General features: G+C 40.1%; 1 protein-coding gene across 7 annotated transcripts in view; it reads right to left on the bottom strand.

The window, feature by feature from the left end:
- The window catches only part of RIPOR2 (RHO family interacting cell polarization regulator 2), a gene marked incomplete at both ends in the record, with an annotated part of 214,228 nt that overhangs the window by 36,350 nt on the left and 158,978 nt on the right, over positions 1 to 18,900 (bottom strand). For 6 of the 7 annotated variants that reach the window (XM_079712740.1, XM_079712741.1, XM_079712744.1 and 3 more), the window contains 7 exons: positions 1,552 to 1,615; positions 5,074 to 5,223; positions 8,830 to 8,883; positions 11,708 to 11,731; positions 13,193 to 13,271; positions 14,005 to 14,160; positions 17,863 to 17,998. In XM_079712740.1, coding sequence (XP_079568866.1) covers positions 1,552 to 1,615; positions 5,074 to 5,223; positions 8,830 to 8,883; positions 11,708 to 11,731; positions 13,193 to 13,271; positions 14,005 to 14,160; positions 17,863 to 17,998 — 663 coding nt within the window. Of the gene's footprint in view, positions 1 to 1,551; positions 1,616 to 5,073; positions 5,224 to 8,829; positions 8,884 to 11,707; positions 11,732 to 13,192; positions 13,272 to 14,004; positions 14,161 to 17,862; positions 17,999 to 18,900 lie in introns of those variants that run through there. The other variant, XM_079712746.1, reaches the window with a different exon arrangement.

Genomic DNA, 18,900 nt, shown 5'->3' with positions numbered 1-18,900 from the left:
GCCTGAGTGGTTTTAGAACCACTGACTCGGTGAGCACCCACAGCGAAGAGAATGGACCTAAAAAACTGAAAAAACACAGATGCCCCACCTCAGTAGTAAAGTAAGTATTGAGACTTCATACTGAATAACAGACTGATTCACTAGGGGATCTGCTGGAGAGAAGAACGCAGCCATGTGGGCAGCTGAGGGTCAAGGTCATGTTGATTGCAGGTACACTCAACCAGAGCAGCTCCACGGGCATCACACTTGACAGAAAACTTTGCCTCCTGAGTTAGGTGACTCATTGGACAATTAAGCTCTCCTGTTGAGCACTTAAAAAAAAAGCACCCCTTTTCTACTCCCTTAATGGCAAAAAGTAGGCAAGAGGGTGATTAAATCCCCATTAGCAACCCAGGGGTCCAGCTGCTAAGAAACCTCGGAAAAGGAAAGGCACACAAACTAGCCCTTCTCCCTGCGGTGAGCGGGTGAGTGGCCCAAACTCAGAAGGAAGATGAACTCGCTGTGATGGCTGCTCATCTGAGGCCCTGTTAGCAACTGAGGTGTAAATCTCACAACACCTGAAGGATGCTCCGTTTTCTACAACTAGAGCTTCTTTTTGTTCTGAAGATGCTTGCAGTACAAATCAACAATGCTTTCAGAGTAGGACTTCCTGGAGTCAACACCAGAAAGGCACTGGGAAGAAGAGGAAAATGCACAGTCCTATGTGGGTTTAACACTAAAAAACATTTAAAAATAAAGAAGTTGGTAGGTTGTTTATAGGAAAGTAGAGCATAAAGGAACAAACTAAATGACACCACCAAGAAGCCAACAGACAAGTCTAGAACGTGGGACATTCTGTACAACAGTGACAACATGTTGAAAGTGACAACAGCTTCAACATGACAAGTCGATGGTAGGAAAAAAAACAAGGAGGGGTCTGTTTTAGATGAAAGGAAACTGAAAAGAGATATCCAACGACCAGTGATAATGCATGGACCTTACTTGAATCCTGATTTGAACAACTGTATAACTCACTTTTGAGACCACCAGGTCATTTGCTAATGGAATGGATTCATAACAAAGGCATATTCATTTTATTAGAAGTGATAATACTTGGCATTGTGGTGTCCCTATCATAAGAGGTCTCTATTCTTTAAGAGAGGCACATTGCAGTCTACAGGGAGAGACTCCCACATCTGGGTTGTATTTCATCAAAGGAAAAACAAAGACAAGAAAACAGATGAAGCAAAGGTGGCAAAATCTTGCTACTTATTAAATGGAGGTGATGGGTCTATGGGAGTTCCTTATAATATTCTTCCATGTTTGTGTATGTTTGAGATCCTGTCACAGTAAATATTTAAGTATGTAGGCAAGTCTCAGGACGAGAAGGTTCTGGAGCATCAATAAATTAACATTAATTAACTAATTAATTAATTAACATAAGTGGGGAGGGTTGAGAGAGAGTGGCCCAATATCTTTGCAAGGAAAATAAAAACAGTGTGTGATGTCACACTTCAAGGAGCTAGGTGGAGATGGCACCCGACTCTCTATAGAAAAGAGGAAGAAGAATACCTTTCATCTTGATGGAGAACTCCCCCAGCTGCTTCTCCAGCTCTGCTTCAATGGTGCACATGTTCTAAGAAGAGCACAGGAGACCAGCGTTAGGCCTACATTTCTTTCAAAGCACAGGATGTTCTCACAGCAGTGGACAACCACTGCTCAAATGGGAGGCATTTACTTGTTTGCAGTGAGTTACAAGTATGTAGCAAATCGTTACAAAATGTTTAACCTAAGCCTAAGCAAGCCTTCTAGTGTACCGGAAATTCAGAGCATAGAAGACCAAGTTAAGTTATATCATAAACAGTCAGATAAATCCAGAATGTGGGAGATTCTAAAAGAACTGGCCTGGATTCTATAAAAAGGCAGTAGAATTATGGGAAAAAATTTTAGATAAAAGAGATTAAAGTGACATAACAACCAAATGCCATGTGTTAACTTTGACTCCATCCTGATTTGAAAGTAAATAAACTAAAACAGTTATAAAAGACATCATTGGGCCAAATAAGGGAAATTTGAAAATGCACAGGATATTAGATAATTCTATAGGAGGACTGGTAATTTTCTTAGATGTGATAATGGTGTGTGGTTATGCAAGGGATACACATGTTACATAGGTTATCATTAAAGGATCTGTGCTAAAATATTTATGGGGTGAAATGGCATGTTATCTACCATTTACTATCAAATGACTGAGAAAAAAGGAAAAAAAATCGAGCGTATGCAAGAGAAGAAAAGCAAATATGGCAAAACATTACCAATTGGTAAGTCTAAATAAAGGTATATGATGTTCAACATACTAGGCTTGACTTTTCTGAAGGGCTGAAATTTTTCTTAATAAGAATTTGGGGCAAAAAGAGCTCAGGAGCTCAGCTGTACTCAAAGTGAATGAGGCAGAGTTTCTGCTGCCATGCCCTGAGGCCCTCAAAGTGATTCTTGGGTTTGACAAGCGTCCTCTCCTCACTCTAATGTTGAGGAACAGTAAAGGCAGAGAAGCCACACCATCAATGCCTGTGGTTAGATATCTAACCACTCGCACCCTACCTCCTCAGTGTCTGAGGACGTAAACAGAGCAATCGCAGTCAGAAATCAAGAGGAAAAGTGCCTGGCCCTTCTGCAGCATGGCCAGTTTAAGCTTTCGATGCCACCTCTGGTGTTCTAAGCAGAAGTCCCCATCCCACACCCCTGCGCGCGCGTGCGCGCGCACACACACACACACACACACACACACACACACACACACACATCCCTGCTCCCCAGGGCAGCATCTGCAAGGTTCTTCCTCCATCCCGGCTAGGGGCTTGGACCCGTGGCCTGGGCAGCTCAGTGAGCACAGACGGGGGCTGCTTCCGTTTGGATTTTGTTTGCAAAGGACTTCAGAATTGATTTGCAAGCTAGAGGTTCTGACTCTTAAATGTTGGTACCTCAAGTAGCTTAGCAAAGCTGGGGAAAACTCCTGAGGCTGAGTTCTGTGCAGCTGGAAAGTTTTGAAAACAAAGTCTCAGTTTTGTAAACCAATTTTCTTCCTCAGAGCACTGGGTGTCTCTGGGAAGGAATGCATTACTCTTTCTAGAAGTATATCAACGATGTTATCATGCATGTCAGGACTGCGACCAGTGTCTTTGAAAAACCTGGGGGGCAGCTAGTTTAACAGCTGAGGACATCCATGGTCAGAATTGCCTTCTGTCTCACCCAGGCAGCCATGGATGAACACTGCTGCTCTTGCAAAGGCACCCAGAACCATCTATTTCTAAACCCTCTTTGTGATAAAATCCTGGTTATGTGAAGATACAAATCCACTTGATGTCAAGAGAGGTAGGAAGCTACAGAAGTCTTGGACTTCTTTCTCCTCTTGCTGAAATTACACTCTACGTCTTTGAATTTGTGAGGACATATGATGCCATGTCTTGGCGCTTGACCACCAGGGGGTATTTCTGAAACAACCTACAAAAGTTCTGGGACAGGCACGGGCTGCCACTCAGTCCTCGTACGTGTGTACTCTGAACGGCCTCCTTCCTTGGCAACTGCTCTTTTGATTTCACAGATGTGTGGAAATGAGGTCTCATGAACTAGGGCTGCTTCGAAGCCAGAGATCCTTAACCTGTGCTCCATCAACTTGGATGGGGAAAAAAGTCACATCGCTATTTCCACTAACCGCTAACTGATATCTAAAACGTCCACACATCATGAACGTAGAAAACACGCCGCAGTCGTATGACTAGTACCTGTGACTTAGACCTGATAGAAGTCACATCTATGTTCATGTCACATCGATTGTTGCAGGTACCTTGAGAAATCATTTCTATTTTTCATTACTTTCAAATTGTAATAGTTATTGGAGCCACTGCTAAATCTTGTAGTTTGATGAGTTAATAAAGCAGCAGTCTTGTACTGTATCACACATTTGATTTTAAAAATATTTTGATCACTGTACTGACAATATTGAAATAACTGTATTTCAATATAATTTGTTTCCTTTGAATTCCTATGGGTTTCATTTTATGCATTCAAAAAGCATTCTCCCAAATGGAGAGAAAGAAGCCCTGTTTTAGACCATGAAAAAGACAAATTTGGTTCAGACAAGAGGCGGGGCTGGAGGGTTACACAGGAAGCAATGCTGCAGCAAGTCATCCAAGACATCCCTCCCGTCCCAGGGCTGAGACCGGATGCTCAGCCTTGGGAATTGTCCAGCAGACCCTCATCAGGCCGATGACTTCATTCATGAAATTGGATCTTTGAACAAAGACACGTGGGAGAGTGAGAAGTGCTGCTTTAATAATTCAGTCATTTCATCAAAGGCACTGGTTTCGGGTGACCCCCGGAGGAATGAAGACCTCCCTGTGTCATATGTATGGGCCCCAGAGACAGTCAGAAAGCAGGAAAGCATGCTTCTGTTCATGGTTCTTTATCTTGCCTCCTTTAAGATAGAAGGGAAATTTCTTACAATAAAATAATTGTAGGCAGGAGGTGGGTGAACCCAATATCCAGGGCAGCCATCTTAACCACAAGGTCTGTTCAGTTTGCAGGCATAAAGCTAGACTAGATTGTACACTAGAGAATTTGGAAGTGCATTTCAATGACCAATACCAGGGCATTTGTGACTTATTCATTTGCTGAAATTTTTAACATGCATTCATAGTCTATTTGTGCAGAGACTATACACATAAAGAAGTATAAGATTTGGTCAGTGAATGGCTTCACAGTGTCTAAAATCTTGTGGATTTACACGCCCAAGAACAAACCTATTACCAGGCTCTAGGAGGTGAGTGCTTGACAGGTGATGCTCACAACAGAAAGTCACATGCTCTGGAGTCCACAGAAGGCTCTAAACAAAAATACAACCAACAAAACCACCCGAGAGCCATTTTAAACAGCTCCACTGATGGCCTCAAGGAAACGCAAGACAGGCAAATAGTAAATCGTCTCTCTCTAAAGAGTAGAATGAGGTTGAGGGTGCCATTCCCCTGGTTCTTAGCAGGTATCGACAATTCAGATTGGGACAGGTGGAGGTCGGCAGCCGAACAGGTTGGCACATACCTCTGTGTACTCTTTGTAGCTCCGGTTGATCTCTGACAGGCTCTCCCGGGCAGCTTTGCTGGCAGGGGACATTGCGAAGGCTTGCTTCATTTTGCTGGCACCATCTTGGAGGCGTCTTTGGATACAATAAGCTTCATAGAGTTCATCTACCTGCCGGAATCAAAACAGAAACACAAGGGACATAAATATTTGTCACACTTGAAGGAAGTGACATTGGCCATTGTTAAGTGCTTAAGATACTTTATGTTTCTGACTTCAAAAGGAGAATCTTGTAGAAATGCCATCCTTTTAGACAGACCCATCATTTTTGTTTTAGCCACATGATCCATTTTCTATTTCAAACCGGATTTTACTCTGAGCTCTATTTTCAAGTGACACAAAATGAAAATGAACTTAACGTTGGTGGACTGCGTGAGACAAAGTTTAGATAATGAAGACAGGAGTCTTTTATATGAGGAACGAACACTGGAAGAGTGTATGCAGTTTCAAACCAATGTGAAGACGTTGCATTATACTGGGCTATTATCACTTTATTTTAAGAGTGTCACAAGGTGATATTCACGCATCCAGATTTAGATTTTTTTTAAAAAAAGAACTCAAGGCTATTTATCGAAAATGATTTTTGTAAAGATGTGGCCCAACAGAAGAGAGAAAACAAAGGTAAGTTATTCTTAAAATGAGGGTGAAGCATGACTGTTAAAACTTAACAGACTGAACATAATAACTGTGACATTTTGGGCATGTAATTTATACCACAATTTAAAAAAGTAAACGGGAGGAATGGAAATGAACATTTCTCTGCAATACCTCTATACTTAGGCTTTTAAGTAATAATATACCCATTGCAAATGGCTATTGATCATATTCACTATATAAGCCTGACAGTCACTTAATACTTCTAAGGCAGTGATTCTCAATCAATCCAAGGTGATTTTGATATTCAGGGGACATTTGGCAACGTCTGGAGACATTTTTCAGTGTCACAGCTGGGAGGTGTTACTAGCATCCAGTTGGTAGAGGCCACGGATGCTGCTAAACATCCTGTAACACAGAGGACAGCCCCCTACAACAAAGAATTATCCCCAAATATCGATAGTGCCGAGGCTGAGAAAACATACAGCTATTCCTGATGATACTCACCTCTAGAGTCTCTCGTCCTATCTTCAATTATCAACACACCAACCACAGTTAACTACAGGAATTATCAGGTAGATTAAGAAGGATATCACCAGACATTATGTTTTCTGGGAGGCAGTTATCTACCTAGGACTACTTGAATTTTTCATTTCAGTACAAACTTTGTTCCCTCAAAAAAGGAGGCTACAGTTGTAGAACCAGAAGAAGGTAGAGGTGAATATGATGGACTTCAGGGTTTAACATTCCCCTTTTGTTCTGAAGGCAAACTTTTGGCTGATCACTAAAAAGCATTACTATTACCTGTTAATAGTACAATTTTCCATAGTTGCTTTCTCTCTACAGATGTCAATGATACTTAGCATATGAATGTTAGTTAAGAGGCTGAAAATGATTCTCTTGGTTAAAGGATTCTTTGTTGCTCTTCAACAATTCACTCCACTTCACTGAGAGGAATCGTCAAAACTCTGGAAGGAACAGTCTTTCCTCTTTGGGGTTGGTGGCTTTGTCTCCGAATAAGAGGGAGGTATAAGACCCAAGGGGTTGTGGCATATCTGCTGATAAGGTCCTTTGGTTGGGTGACTGGCATAGAGGGTGGTTTCCATACATTAAAACTAAGCTAAGACTCACTTGGTGAGCTTGTTAAAATGATGATGCCCAGGCCCCACTTTGAGACGCTGATTCAGTAGGTGAGGGATGGGTGAGGCGTCTGAAATTTTAAGTAAACAGTGCAGATTATTCTGATGTGGCAGGTCCCCTAGAGACTTAGGAACACAAGAGCTGGTACCTCTTCTGATGCAGGCCAGGCTGTTTCACCCATATGGCCTCCTGGGGGACTGTCCCTTCAGCCCTTCCCCCACTGTAGTCCAAAGACTGTAATCCTTTCAACAAGGAAACTGCTAACTGGACCACTGGTATAGCCCTAACGACTTAGTAGACTACTTTGCATTTAAAGAAAAGTTTACCCTTGTTTTCATTTAAATATGGATCTACCCTAGCCAAATGGAGTTAACCTTTAGAATAAAGGATAACTATGTACTCACCTAAGCAGAAACTGGCCCACCTGTAGGCAAGAATTTGTCTTACCTATAAGTCAGCAGTGGCTCTCATCAAAATAAACTGATTAATCAATGAAATATCATTTGTTAGGATTTGTTAGGGATCCGTCCATAAGATGCTGCAGATAGAGGACTACCAACCTTTAATAACCACTAGGATTGTTGTATCTTACAATGATGGATACAAGATGGATAAATACTCTCTTACCTAATACTAATTGTTTTCTTGGTATTTTTCCAAATAAACCGAGTAATTTCAAAGCTTGCCCGCCACATAAATATCTTCTAATGGATGTCATTGTTTGTTTATTTATTTATTTAGGCTGCACCGGATCTTAGTTGTGGTATGCAGACTCTTAGGTGTGGCAGGTGAACTCTTAGTTGCAGCCTGCATGCAGGATCTAGTTCCCCGACCAGGGATCAAACCCGGACCCCCTGCACTGGGAGGGAGGAGTCTTACCCACTGGACCAACCAGGGAAGTCCCTGTTTTATTTATTGAGTTGAACAGAAATAGAAGCAATTTCAGATTTGCCAAGGTAATAAATATCTTTCAAAGTGGGAATGGGAATGAATGTACAACAGCAGTAGCATATACATATGTTTAGATCATCACAGAATTTGAAACTGGAAAGGATTCTTAGGATCATCTAGATTGACTATGTGCACCTCCAGCCTCACTGCATGGAGTGGAAAGCCAAGGTGCACATAGATGTTATAGCTCAGTGAGTATGTGGCAGAGATGGGACTAAAACCTGGGGCTTCTGACCACTAGTAGAGAGAAGTGCTAAAACCTCCAGTCTCTCCACTTGGAACACAGGATGATGGGTGCAGATAAGAACAGGAATTGCCAATGGTGTGATCCAGCTGCCCTCAAAGGGACATTGTTTCTAGGTTGTACTGATACTGCCTGATAGCGTCCAGAACAGGGTGGGGGGGACAGTCCCACTCTATGTTAGGCTGGTGGGACCATCAGTCAACTATTTGTAGGGTTCAGGGCTGGATGTCAGGGACCCTGACAAACTGGTGTATGTAGAGGGGGGCAATGGGGATGAAAAAGAATCTGGAAACCAAGCCATGTGAAGAAGAGTGGAAGGAACTAAGAGCTTGAGAACGATTGAGGGAGCTACATGACAGCTGTTGTTAAGTACTTTAAAGGCCTTCATGAAGAAGGCTATGGGGGTACCAAGTTGTATGTGGGACCTGAATGTAAAGTTAGGCAAGTGTGAAGATTTTTGTAGGTCAGTTTGGTTTGATCTTATCTCTAACCAGACTACACCCAGACTGTATCCTCTACCAGGCACTGTGCACGTCTGCACAGGAAACACTTAATAAATATCCGTTGAACTGAAGCAGAGTAAACAATGTGCTAGGTAATCAGGCTCTCCATTCTTATTTTTTTTTTCTACAACTTTACTGCCTGTTGGAGGATTTAATTGCTAATCAGCTTAGGAGTCAATTGGATAAGAAATTCTCCATGGACTAGAGGCTATGCTCAGGCCAAAGGTGTATTGATCAGTGACTGAGAACTGAAAAACAGGCAAAGACAAGAGGAACGTCAGTTACCTTACTGATGTGAAACTCCAGGCGTCTCATGTATCTTTCAATTGTTTTAATTTGCTGGAATAAAAGAAGAAGTTTGAAAAAGTACAGCCATTTACAGTTTCACTGATTAGACTTGTGTGGCTATCTTTATTATCTCATACTCAAAAGTACCAGAAGATGTTAACTATTTCCCCTTTCCTCCTATCTCTGTTGCTACTTTAAAGATCCTCTACTATCAACTTAGAAAGTATTTTTTAAAAAAATATTGAATAAATACTCTGAGAGATAAACTTGAGTTAGCTATTGGAATCCTTATGTTTAACATTAAGAGGGGCCAACCAAATGGAATTCACTGGATTTCTGGCAGGACAGTATCATATTGGAGTATACTTAAGTTTCTTCATAATAACATTTTATCAGCTCAAGTATGAACTCGCCCCCCCCATTTTAATGTCTCTGAAATGGGGTGCATTTTACAACTGCAACTGTCTGTGCACGCCCCAAGATAATCATAGTTGGTTATGTGTCATCTCTTCCATTTGAGTTATAAATATTATCACATGCGTTAAATTTAACTACCCTTTAAATATCTGCAAACAGATTATACTATGATTCAGTATTTTTTAAACATCTTTATTGGAGTATAATTGCTTTACAATGGTGTGTTAGTTTCTGCTTTACAACAAAGTGAATCAGCTATACATATACATATACCCCCATATCTCCTCCCTCTTGCTTCTCCCTCCCACCCTCCCTCCCTATCACACCCCTTGAGGTGGTCACAAAGCACCGAGCTGATCTCCCTGTGCTGTGCGGCTGCTTCCCACTAGCTATCTATTTTACATTTGGTAGTGTATATATGTCCATGCCACTCTCTCACTTTGTCCCAGCTTACCCTTCCCACTTCCCGTGTCCTCAAGTCCATTCTCTACATCTGCAACTTTATTTCTGTCCTGCCCCTAGGTTCTTCAGAACCTTTTTTTTTTTTTTGATTCCATATATATGTGTTGGCATACGGTATTTGTTTTTCTCTTTCTGACTTACTTCACTCTGTATGACAGACTCTAGGTCCATCCACCTCACTACAGATAACTCAATTTCGTTTCTTTTTATGGCTGAGTAATATTCCATTGTACATATGTGCCACATCTTCTTTATCCATTCACCTGTTGATGGACACTTAGGTTGCTTCCATGTCCTGGCTATTGTAAACAGAGCTGCAATGAACATTGTGGTACATGACTCTTTTTGAATTATGGTTTTCTCAGGGTATATGCCCAGTAGTGGGATTGCTGGGTCATATGGTAGTTCTATTTTTAGTTTTTTAAGGAACCCCCCATACTATTCTCCATAGTGTCTGTATCAATTTACATTCCCACCAACAGTGCAAGAAGGTTCCTTTTTCTCCACACCCTCTCCAGCATTTATTGTTTGTAGATCTTTTGATGATGGCCATTCTGACTGGTGTGAGGTGATACCTCATTGTAGTTTTGATTTGCATTTCTCTAATGATCAGTGATACTGAGCATCCTTTCATGTGTTTGTTGGCAATCTGTATATCTTCTTTGGAGAAATGTCTATCTAGGTCTTCTGCCCATTTTTGGATTGGGTTGTTTTTCTTGATATTGAGCTGCATGAGCTGCTTATAAATTTTGGAGATTAATCCTTTGTCAGTTGCTTCATTTGCAAATATTTTCCCCCATTCTGAGGGTTGTCTTTTCGTCTTGTTTACAGTTTCCTTCGCTGTGCAAAAGCTTTTAAGTTTCATTAGGTCCCATTTGTTTATTTTTGTTTTTATTTCCATTTCTCTAGGAGGTGGGTCAAAAAGGATATTGCTGTGATTTATGTCATAGAGTGTTCTGCCTATGTTTTCCTCTAAGAGTTTTATGGTCTCTGGCCTTACATTTAGGTCTTTAATCCATTTTGAGTTTATTTTTGTGTATGGTGTCAGGGAGTGTTCTAATTTCATTGTTTCACATGTGGCTGTCCATGTTTCCCAGCACCACTTATTGAAGAGGCTGTCTTTTCTCCATTGTATATTCTTGCCTCCTTGACCAAAGATAAGGTGACCATATGTGCATGGGTTTATCTCTGGGCTTTCTATCCTGTTCCATTGATCTATATTTCTGTTTTTGTGCCAGTACCATACTGTCTTGATTACTGTAGCTCTGTGGTGTAGTCTGAAGTCCAGGAGCCTGATTTCTCCAGCTCCGTTTTTCTTTCTCAAGATTGCTTTGGCTATTCGGGGTCTTTTGTGTTTCCATACAAATTGTGAAAATTTTTGTTCTAGTTCTGTGAAAAATGCCATTGGTAGTTTGATAGGGATTGCACTGAATATGATTCAGTATTAAAGGTCTTGTATATACAGAAAGGTGTGGAAAGAGACAGAATCATATATAACTTAAAAAAATATATCTACGTTTAAAATAGGCCTAAGAGAGTTTTGTCACTAAGTATAAAATACATATTTTAAGTGAAAAGAAAGAACTGTGTCAGAGTGTAGCTGTAATCACTCTTTTTCTTAGTGGCAAATAAGATAATGATGTGTTTTCCAGTCAAAGAGGTCTTCCATTTGATGAAATATGATAGTTCCCATTTAGAGAGAACACAGGTAAGGACCTTCAAACCCTTGGGAAATTCTTAAACTTAACCAGCACACTGGGAAACCCTGCAACCAGGTGACTTTTTTTTACAAAAGTGACCTTAAACACATTATTGGGTCTGTAGATCATAGTACTTATTCATCATCCTCATTAGATAAAAGCACGAACTTTTCTAGGATTAGAAAAATCATCATTTCTCTAGGATCTTACTGTACCTAAGCAAGGATCACTGACTTCTCCTCAAGGGTGAAGGATTTTATTTCCCAGTAACTCCCCAACACAAAACAATAACTTACCTTGTCTAGGTCATACAGCACACCCTAAAATTAAAAAAAAAAGAGTATCTGGATTAAAACACATCTTCCTCAAAACTGTTACTGATATGAATCGAAGGATTTTGTCTGCATTTCTGCACTGTCAGTGAAATAATGATTAGCCCCATAATGTCTGTTGGACTTTTTGATATTTGTTTTAAAAGAGTAAATCTGGGTTATTTTAAATAATAGTAAGAATACTTTTAAGAGCTAATATTTATTTATACTCTGTGCCTGCAGAATTCTACCCAGTCCTGTCTGCCTTCTGGGAGCCTTAAGATGTTCACTTGCTTTGGGCTCTCCTCGCTTACATAGTGAGGGACACATAAATTCACGTCCACTTAAATTTTTTTTAATGTTTTTAACATAAAAAGTAGCAGTGATTATATGTGTTTAAAAAAGACTTGCCTTCCTGTTTAAACACAAAAAAATTGGCATTTAAGAAGAGCCCTTGAGAGTGGTGAAAGCTTTTCACAAATTGTTTTTAAAGCAAGTTTATTCCTGTGTGCTCACAATATCACAGTATAATCAGTACACTAAGCCCGCATCCCCCATCAGGAGGGTTTTTATGGAACATGAGGTCCTGCTGGAAGCTCCTCCATCTATATGCCATTGTTCTCCAAGGAGGAACATTTGTTGCCATTGAGGACTGCTAGGGACATTCAAAAGCTCTGAAGGCCACTCCACATTGAGTTCCACATAAATGGGAGCAATTTATCTTCTAATATTGTTAGAATATAAAACTTTTAACTTCTATGAAGGCTTTAACCTCTCTAAGCCTTTGAAAAGGATAACATCTTTTAAAAAAAGAAGATAACAGCTATTCATGTATATGTGTACCTCGTATATGTAGACTTTTCCTGGGCTTTCTGATGCCTTAAAACTTTAAGGCATAATATCATTTAGAACTTAAAATCATGTAAAATCATTAGAAACACCTCTTCAAGCAGACAAGTCCTCACAATTCATTAGAGTAAAGGAAACTTGCAAGCATCTCCAACAATACGGTGTGTAGTTGAACTGGCTCAAGGACTCCTCCGAATTTTTATACCAATGACTTCTTGAGCCTCCTTTTCCTCTCAGGTATCACTGACCCATTACAATTTTTAAAAATTGGATATAAAGGAAAGTTCTGGGTTCCAAATGCTGTACTAACAATATGGTAGGAAAACCCCAACTTTTCATTTCCTTATATTACTTGGGAAGAGGAGTATAGGGAGTTGGCTTTTTTAAAGTATTTTTTCCTGATTACAAAGTTTGTCTGCATAAACATGCTTGGAAAATACTGGAACATATTAAGCATTAAAATAAACATCAGGAAGCACATGGCACTTTGTCCCTTGGATCTGCTTTTCTTGAACTTTCTTCCTCGTCCCCATGTCTATCCAGTAAGAGAAGTTAGCCAAAACAAACAAACAAACAAACAAACCCACTGTGTTAACACCCTAAGGATTAGATGGTACCTACCAGGCGAGAGTTTCTTCTCATATCTTTTAACTGAGCTGTCAACTTGTCCAGCTCTGTCTGGTGAACCTCCAGATACTCACTGCAAAGATAAGAGAGGCGTGATCGTGAACTCTGTGACTGTCAAGTGGAATCTGATGCTGATGCTGACCTTTCCCTTCTAAAGGGGGGGCATTAAGAACCTGAACCTTGCTCTGTGGGGCACAGAGCTGGCAGGGAAGAGGCTCTGCATTTTCTTAAACTCTCCACATTTTGAAAGCTCTAGCAGTTGAATCTGATACTATCCAGATAGTCAAAAAGGAGAATCCCTATGAGGCTGGCATAGCAGGAAAGAAAAACCAATGTGGAGGGAACGGGAGGAACTCTGGAGTCAGTCCTGGATCTGGGCTCACAGAATTCTATCTAGTTCCATAGGACACTGACAGTAGGCATCTCACCACATACTAGGGAAGTTTTAATCTGGACAAATCATTGCTATAATATACTCAGGAAGGTTTTAGAATGCTTCTTCAGCAATCTCTAAAACAGATATGCCTGTCTACCAGTGTTTAAGTAAAATACAATATTACACAGAGCTAAATATAAACATATTACTATTTCAGGTCTCCTTCAGTGTTTGGTTATGATATGGAAACCCGATCAAGTTCATATCTTTGGGACTCATTTAAGGCTTCCTCAATTATGGCGCAATAATAAAACACCTACTACAGAAATAGACATTCTAAAATTATCTCATAAGACTAGCTTTTCTGACCCTCCTGAGCATTTTAGAAAGGAAAAAGGTTTCAGTGCATTATTAGGTTTGATGTTCTTACTCAAGTCCATTTTTCAAAGCCCTGTAGACCTCTTCCACCCTTTTAGGCTGAGGCTCTTTGGGAGGGCTGCTGTTTTTGTGTCCTAAATTGTGCATTTTCTTCAGTTTGGCCTGAGGCTTCTTGAGAGCAGAGGTATTTTCAATGAAGGAGTTACATCTATGGAAAGAGAAAAGAAAAGCTGAAATTGTTTGAGTCTTGGGCATCCAAAACGATCTGACCAAAGAAATGCCTTCTAATCATCTTGTGTTTGTGTTAGTGTCTTTTGGGGAAGGTAACGTTCCCTTGTATATTAATAGATCTGAGCCATCCTTCATTTAGTTTTGTGGTATTAGAGTTAACTGCTGAAATCTGGAAGCTTTGCTGGGCAGCAGTTACCCAGAGTCAAAGCCTGGATTCAGGTAATGTACACTCTGACTGAAAGCATGTCACATCACTGAAACCTCATGGGAAGCCAAGAACAAACACTTCTAGGTGGAAATAATGAACAGGCAGAAGAATGTAATTCAGCTAAAAAAATATGTGCACTATGTGACATCAGGCATAAGCATCTATTAAATTTGACTGGGATGTGAATGAATAGTTTTTAAATAAAGGGCCATAAGCATGACAAAGGGCTAATGCTGTATACAAACACATCTTATTTTATTGCACTTCAAAGATATTGTGTTTTTTCACAAATTGAAGATTTGTGGCAACTCTGTATGTCAGATGATGGTTAGCATTTTTTAGCAATAAAGTATTTAACTAAGGTATGTACAATGTTTTTTTTAGACATAATACTATTGTACACTTAATAGACTATAGTGTAAACATAACCTTTATATGCACTGTGAAACCAAAAAATTTGTGACTTGCTTTATTATGATATTTGTTTTATTGCAGTGGCCTAGAACCAAACCTGCAGTATCTCTAAGGTATGTCTGTAGTGTTAAAGTAAAGAAAAGCACACATAGATGGATGAATAGACTTTTTAAAAGTTTATTTATTTATTTTTTGGCTGCACCAAGAGGCTTGTGGGATCTTAGTTCCCCGATTAGGGAGTGAACTGGGGTCCCAGCAGTGAAAGCGCTGAGTCCTAACCACTGGACGGCCAGAGAATTCCCTTAAGCTTTATTTTTATGGAGTAAATTTTGTTTAGGTATAACATGAAATTCAACATCCCTATTAGTGGCAGGGAGGCAGCTTACAGTGGTAAGATGGACACCTGGTAACTTAAACCCAAACTACTGATCTGATTAGGAAGCTCAGAGGCCAGACTACTCACTGACCCAGCTGTTGAGTGGAAAGCCGTGACCTCCGAGTCTGGTAGGTGGCTGCTGTGCACCTTCCAGGTTAATTCTTACTTTCCTCTGCCATTACCGTGTGCACCAAAGGGGACAATACAGGTCAAAGCACATAAGACCCCTAAGAATGTAAGATCTTTATCATGTCAGAAAAACTGAGGACGAACTTTATTCCATGTTACCTATTTCACTACCTGTGTTCTCTTTCTTGAGTTCCTCTAAGTCCTATTTTATTTTATTTTATTTTATTTTTTTATTATTATTATTATTTTTTGCGGTACGCGGGCCTCTCACTGTTGTGGCCTCTCCCATTGTGGAGCACAGGCTCCGGACGTGCAGGCTCAGCGGCCATGGCTCACGGGTCCAGCCGCTCCGCGGCATGTGGGATCTTCCCGGACCCGGGCACGAACCCGCGTCCCCTGCATCGGCAGGCGGACTCTCAACCACTGCGCCACCAGGGAAGCCCTAAGTCCTATTTTAGATGAGGGGAGATTCTAGGGAAACTGAAGACTAACATACCCAAGCTTGTGTCTGAAAGACATCTGCTCCCCAGAGTCAGCCTGCAGAGTCAGTCTTTATCGACTACGTAACTTCATACCAAAAATAATCTCCCAAATCTGGATACAATGGAATGTGCTTCCAAAAGGGGTGTGGGGTGATTTCAAACTCTATTACAAAGCTATAGTAATTAAAACAGTATGGTATTGGCATAAAAACAGACACATAGATCAATGAATAGAGAGCCCAGAAATAAACCCACTCATATATGGTCAGTTAATTTACGACAAAGGAGCCAATAATATGCAATGGGGAGAAGACAGTCTCTTCAATAAATGGTGCTGGAAAAACTGGACAGCTACAAGCAAAAGAATAAAACTAGACCCTCTCTTATACCATATAAAAAAATTAACTCAAAGTGGATTAAAGACTTGAATGTAAGACTTGAAACCATAAAACTCCTAAAAGAAAACATAGGTAGTAAACTCCTTGACACAGGTCTTGGCTATGATTTTTTTGAATATGATACTGAAAGCGAAAGCAACAAAAGCAAAATTATACAAGTAAGGCTATATCAAACTAAAAAATAAAAAGCTTCTGCAAAGCAAAGGAAACCATTAACAAAATAAAAAGGCAACCTACTAAATAGGAGGAAATATTTGCAAATCATATCTGATAAGGAGTTAATATCCAAAATATATAAAAACTCATACAACTCAATAGCAAAAACCAAACAACCCAGTTAAAAAATGGGCAGAAGATCTGAACAGACACATATCCAAAGAAGACATACAAATGGCCAAAGGGTACATGAAAAGATGCTAAACAGCATTAATCATCATGGAAGTGCAAATCAAAACCACAATGGGATATCACCTCACCCCTGAATGGCTATTATCAAAAAGACAAGAAATAACATGTGTTGGCAGGTATGTGGAGAAAAGGCAACCCTTGTGCACTGTTGCTTGGAATGTAAATTGGTGCAGCCCCTATGGAAGACAGTAGAGAAGTTCTTCAGAAAATTAAAAATAGAACTACCATATGATCTGGCAATTCCACTTCTGAGTATTTAACCAAAGACAATGAAAACATGAACTCAAAAAGATTTCTGCATTCCCATGTTCATTGTAGCACTATTTACCATAGCCAAGATTTATGGAAACAACCTAGTGTCCAATGAATGGATGAATGGATAAAGAAATTGTGATACATATATATATGGCTGAATAATATTCCATTATATATAGAGAGGAATATTACTCAGCCATAAAAAAGAATGAAATCTTGCCATTTGTGACAACATGGAAAGACCTCGAGGGCATCATACTTAAGTGAAGTAAGTCAGACAAAGACAAATACTGTATAATCTCTCATACGTGGAATCTAAAAGAAAAACAACAAAAAACCAAGCTCATAGATATTGGTGACTGTCAGAGGCAGGGAGTGTGGGCAGGATAGAAGAAATGGGTAAAGGAGGTCAAAAGGTAAAAAAAAAAAAAAGGCAGCAATTCAAATTAGGGGGAAAAAGACTACAATATATGGTGTTACAATGGATATATATATAAAGCCTTTATTGTTTTGTAAGAAAATATGTAAATATCCACCCCCAAAATAGGCAATGGATGTGAATGCACTGGTTATTCCCAAAATAAATACAAAAGACAAGTAAACTTATGAAAGCACATTTAACCTCGTTAGGGATGACATAAAAGACTGGAAAAGATTTTTAGAAAATGCTCAGTATCAACAGATGTGTGGATAAAGGTAAATCTGTTGTTACTGGTTAGAGGATAAATGGGTTCAAACATTTGGAGGCATTTTGGCAATAGGCATCAAAAGATCTGAAAGAAATGGGGTGGGGGTAGGGAGAGCTATATGTATGTATTGCTAGCTTGTCCTAAATCTTCTTTGAAGGAGGAATTCTAACTGATAGAAATTTGGGGAACATTACATCTTTTTCATGAAAGAGATGAAAATAACACAGGCGTGTGTTTTGACAAGGCCACATGCATACGGACCCTCTTCAGAGCACCAAGGCTCACATCCTCTCAAGCTGCGTCCCAGGAGAGAACCACACACAACTTGCCTGGATCGCCTCTCCTGAAGGCCACTGAACCCCGCAAAGGACTGGCTCCTGATGATCCCATTGGGCCCTCCAGGCGAGAAGGACTGGGATCCTACCAACATGATTTCTGGGAGTCTGGCTGGTAGTCCTATAAGACAACAGAAAGATTACGGCAAATTACAGGCAGGTTCAAACAGAAAACACGCTAAGTTTGTCAACGATAATAGGAGGTGACATGAGGAAAGGTGAGTCATGAGGCCATTAGATGCTTGTAAGACTTCTTTCCTCCTACATGTTCTTTTTAAGCCAAAGGGTTCAGCTCTCAGGTGAACCTGAAGAAACACATGAAGATGTAAATAGATATAAATTACACACCATTATCAGTTACTTTAGGGTTCCTTCAGGGATTATTTTTTTTAAACAAGGTTCAACCTTCAAAATATGCAAAAACTTTGGAATGTTTCCCTCCATTTAGGACAACAATAGCAACAGCAGAAGCACACAAATAGGCCAAGTCAAGTTTCAGATAGGTTCTGCGTGACATTCAAAACACAGTCCAGTCTTAGGGTGGAATTCTACACTTAGAAGTCACAAGGCTAAAAACACTAGGTTTCTTGAGAGATGAACTTACTTAAACTTGTTCTCCCTTTTTCTACCCTTAAGTATATTTTGAAAGATAAGATCGTGCTGCTCTTGTGGCAGTGAGAAAAAAGAAGAGCACAGAGAGCGCTCACAGAAGTAGTGATAATCTAGGTTATGATAAGAACACAAGAGAAGAGGCAAGAAAGGTAAAGGGGAAAATACAGCAGAAGGCACACAGCCTATTTCAGTTGTTAGCTCACCTTTTATAAAGACTCATCACCACTGACCAAAACACGCTGTCAAAATACAACTTCAGCTGGACAGAAGCCCAAGGTTAGTTCCCCCAAAGGGCTGCCCTAGAACAGTTAGGTAATTCTATTCCCTTTAGATCAGGAAGTCAAAGCACATACCATTGTCTTAGCTGGTAACCTCAGTCCAGAGAGGGGGATGGGCTAGCAGAAGAAAGGG

The sequence above is a fragment of the Hyperoodon ampullatus genome (genome assembly GCF_949752795.1).
Source record: "Hyperoodon ampullatus genome assembly, chromosome: 10".
In the NCBI taxonomy this organism is placed as follows: domain Eukaryota; kingdom Metazoa; phylum Chordata; class Mammalia; order Artiodactyla; family Ziphiidae; genus Hyperoodon; species Hyperoodon ampullatus.
This window is presented reverse-complemented; position numbering and strand designations above follow the sequence as displayed.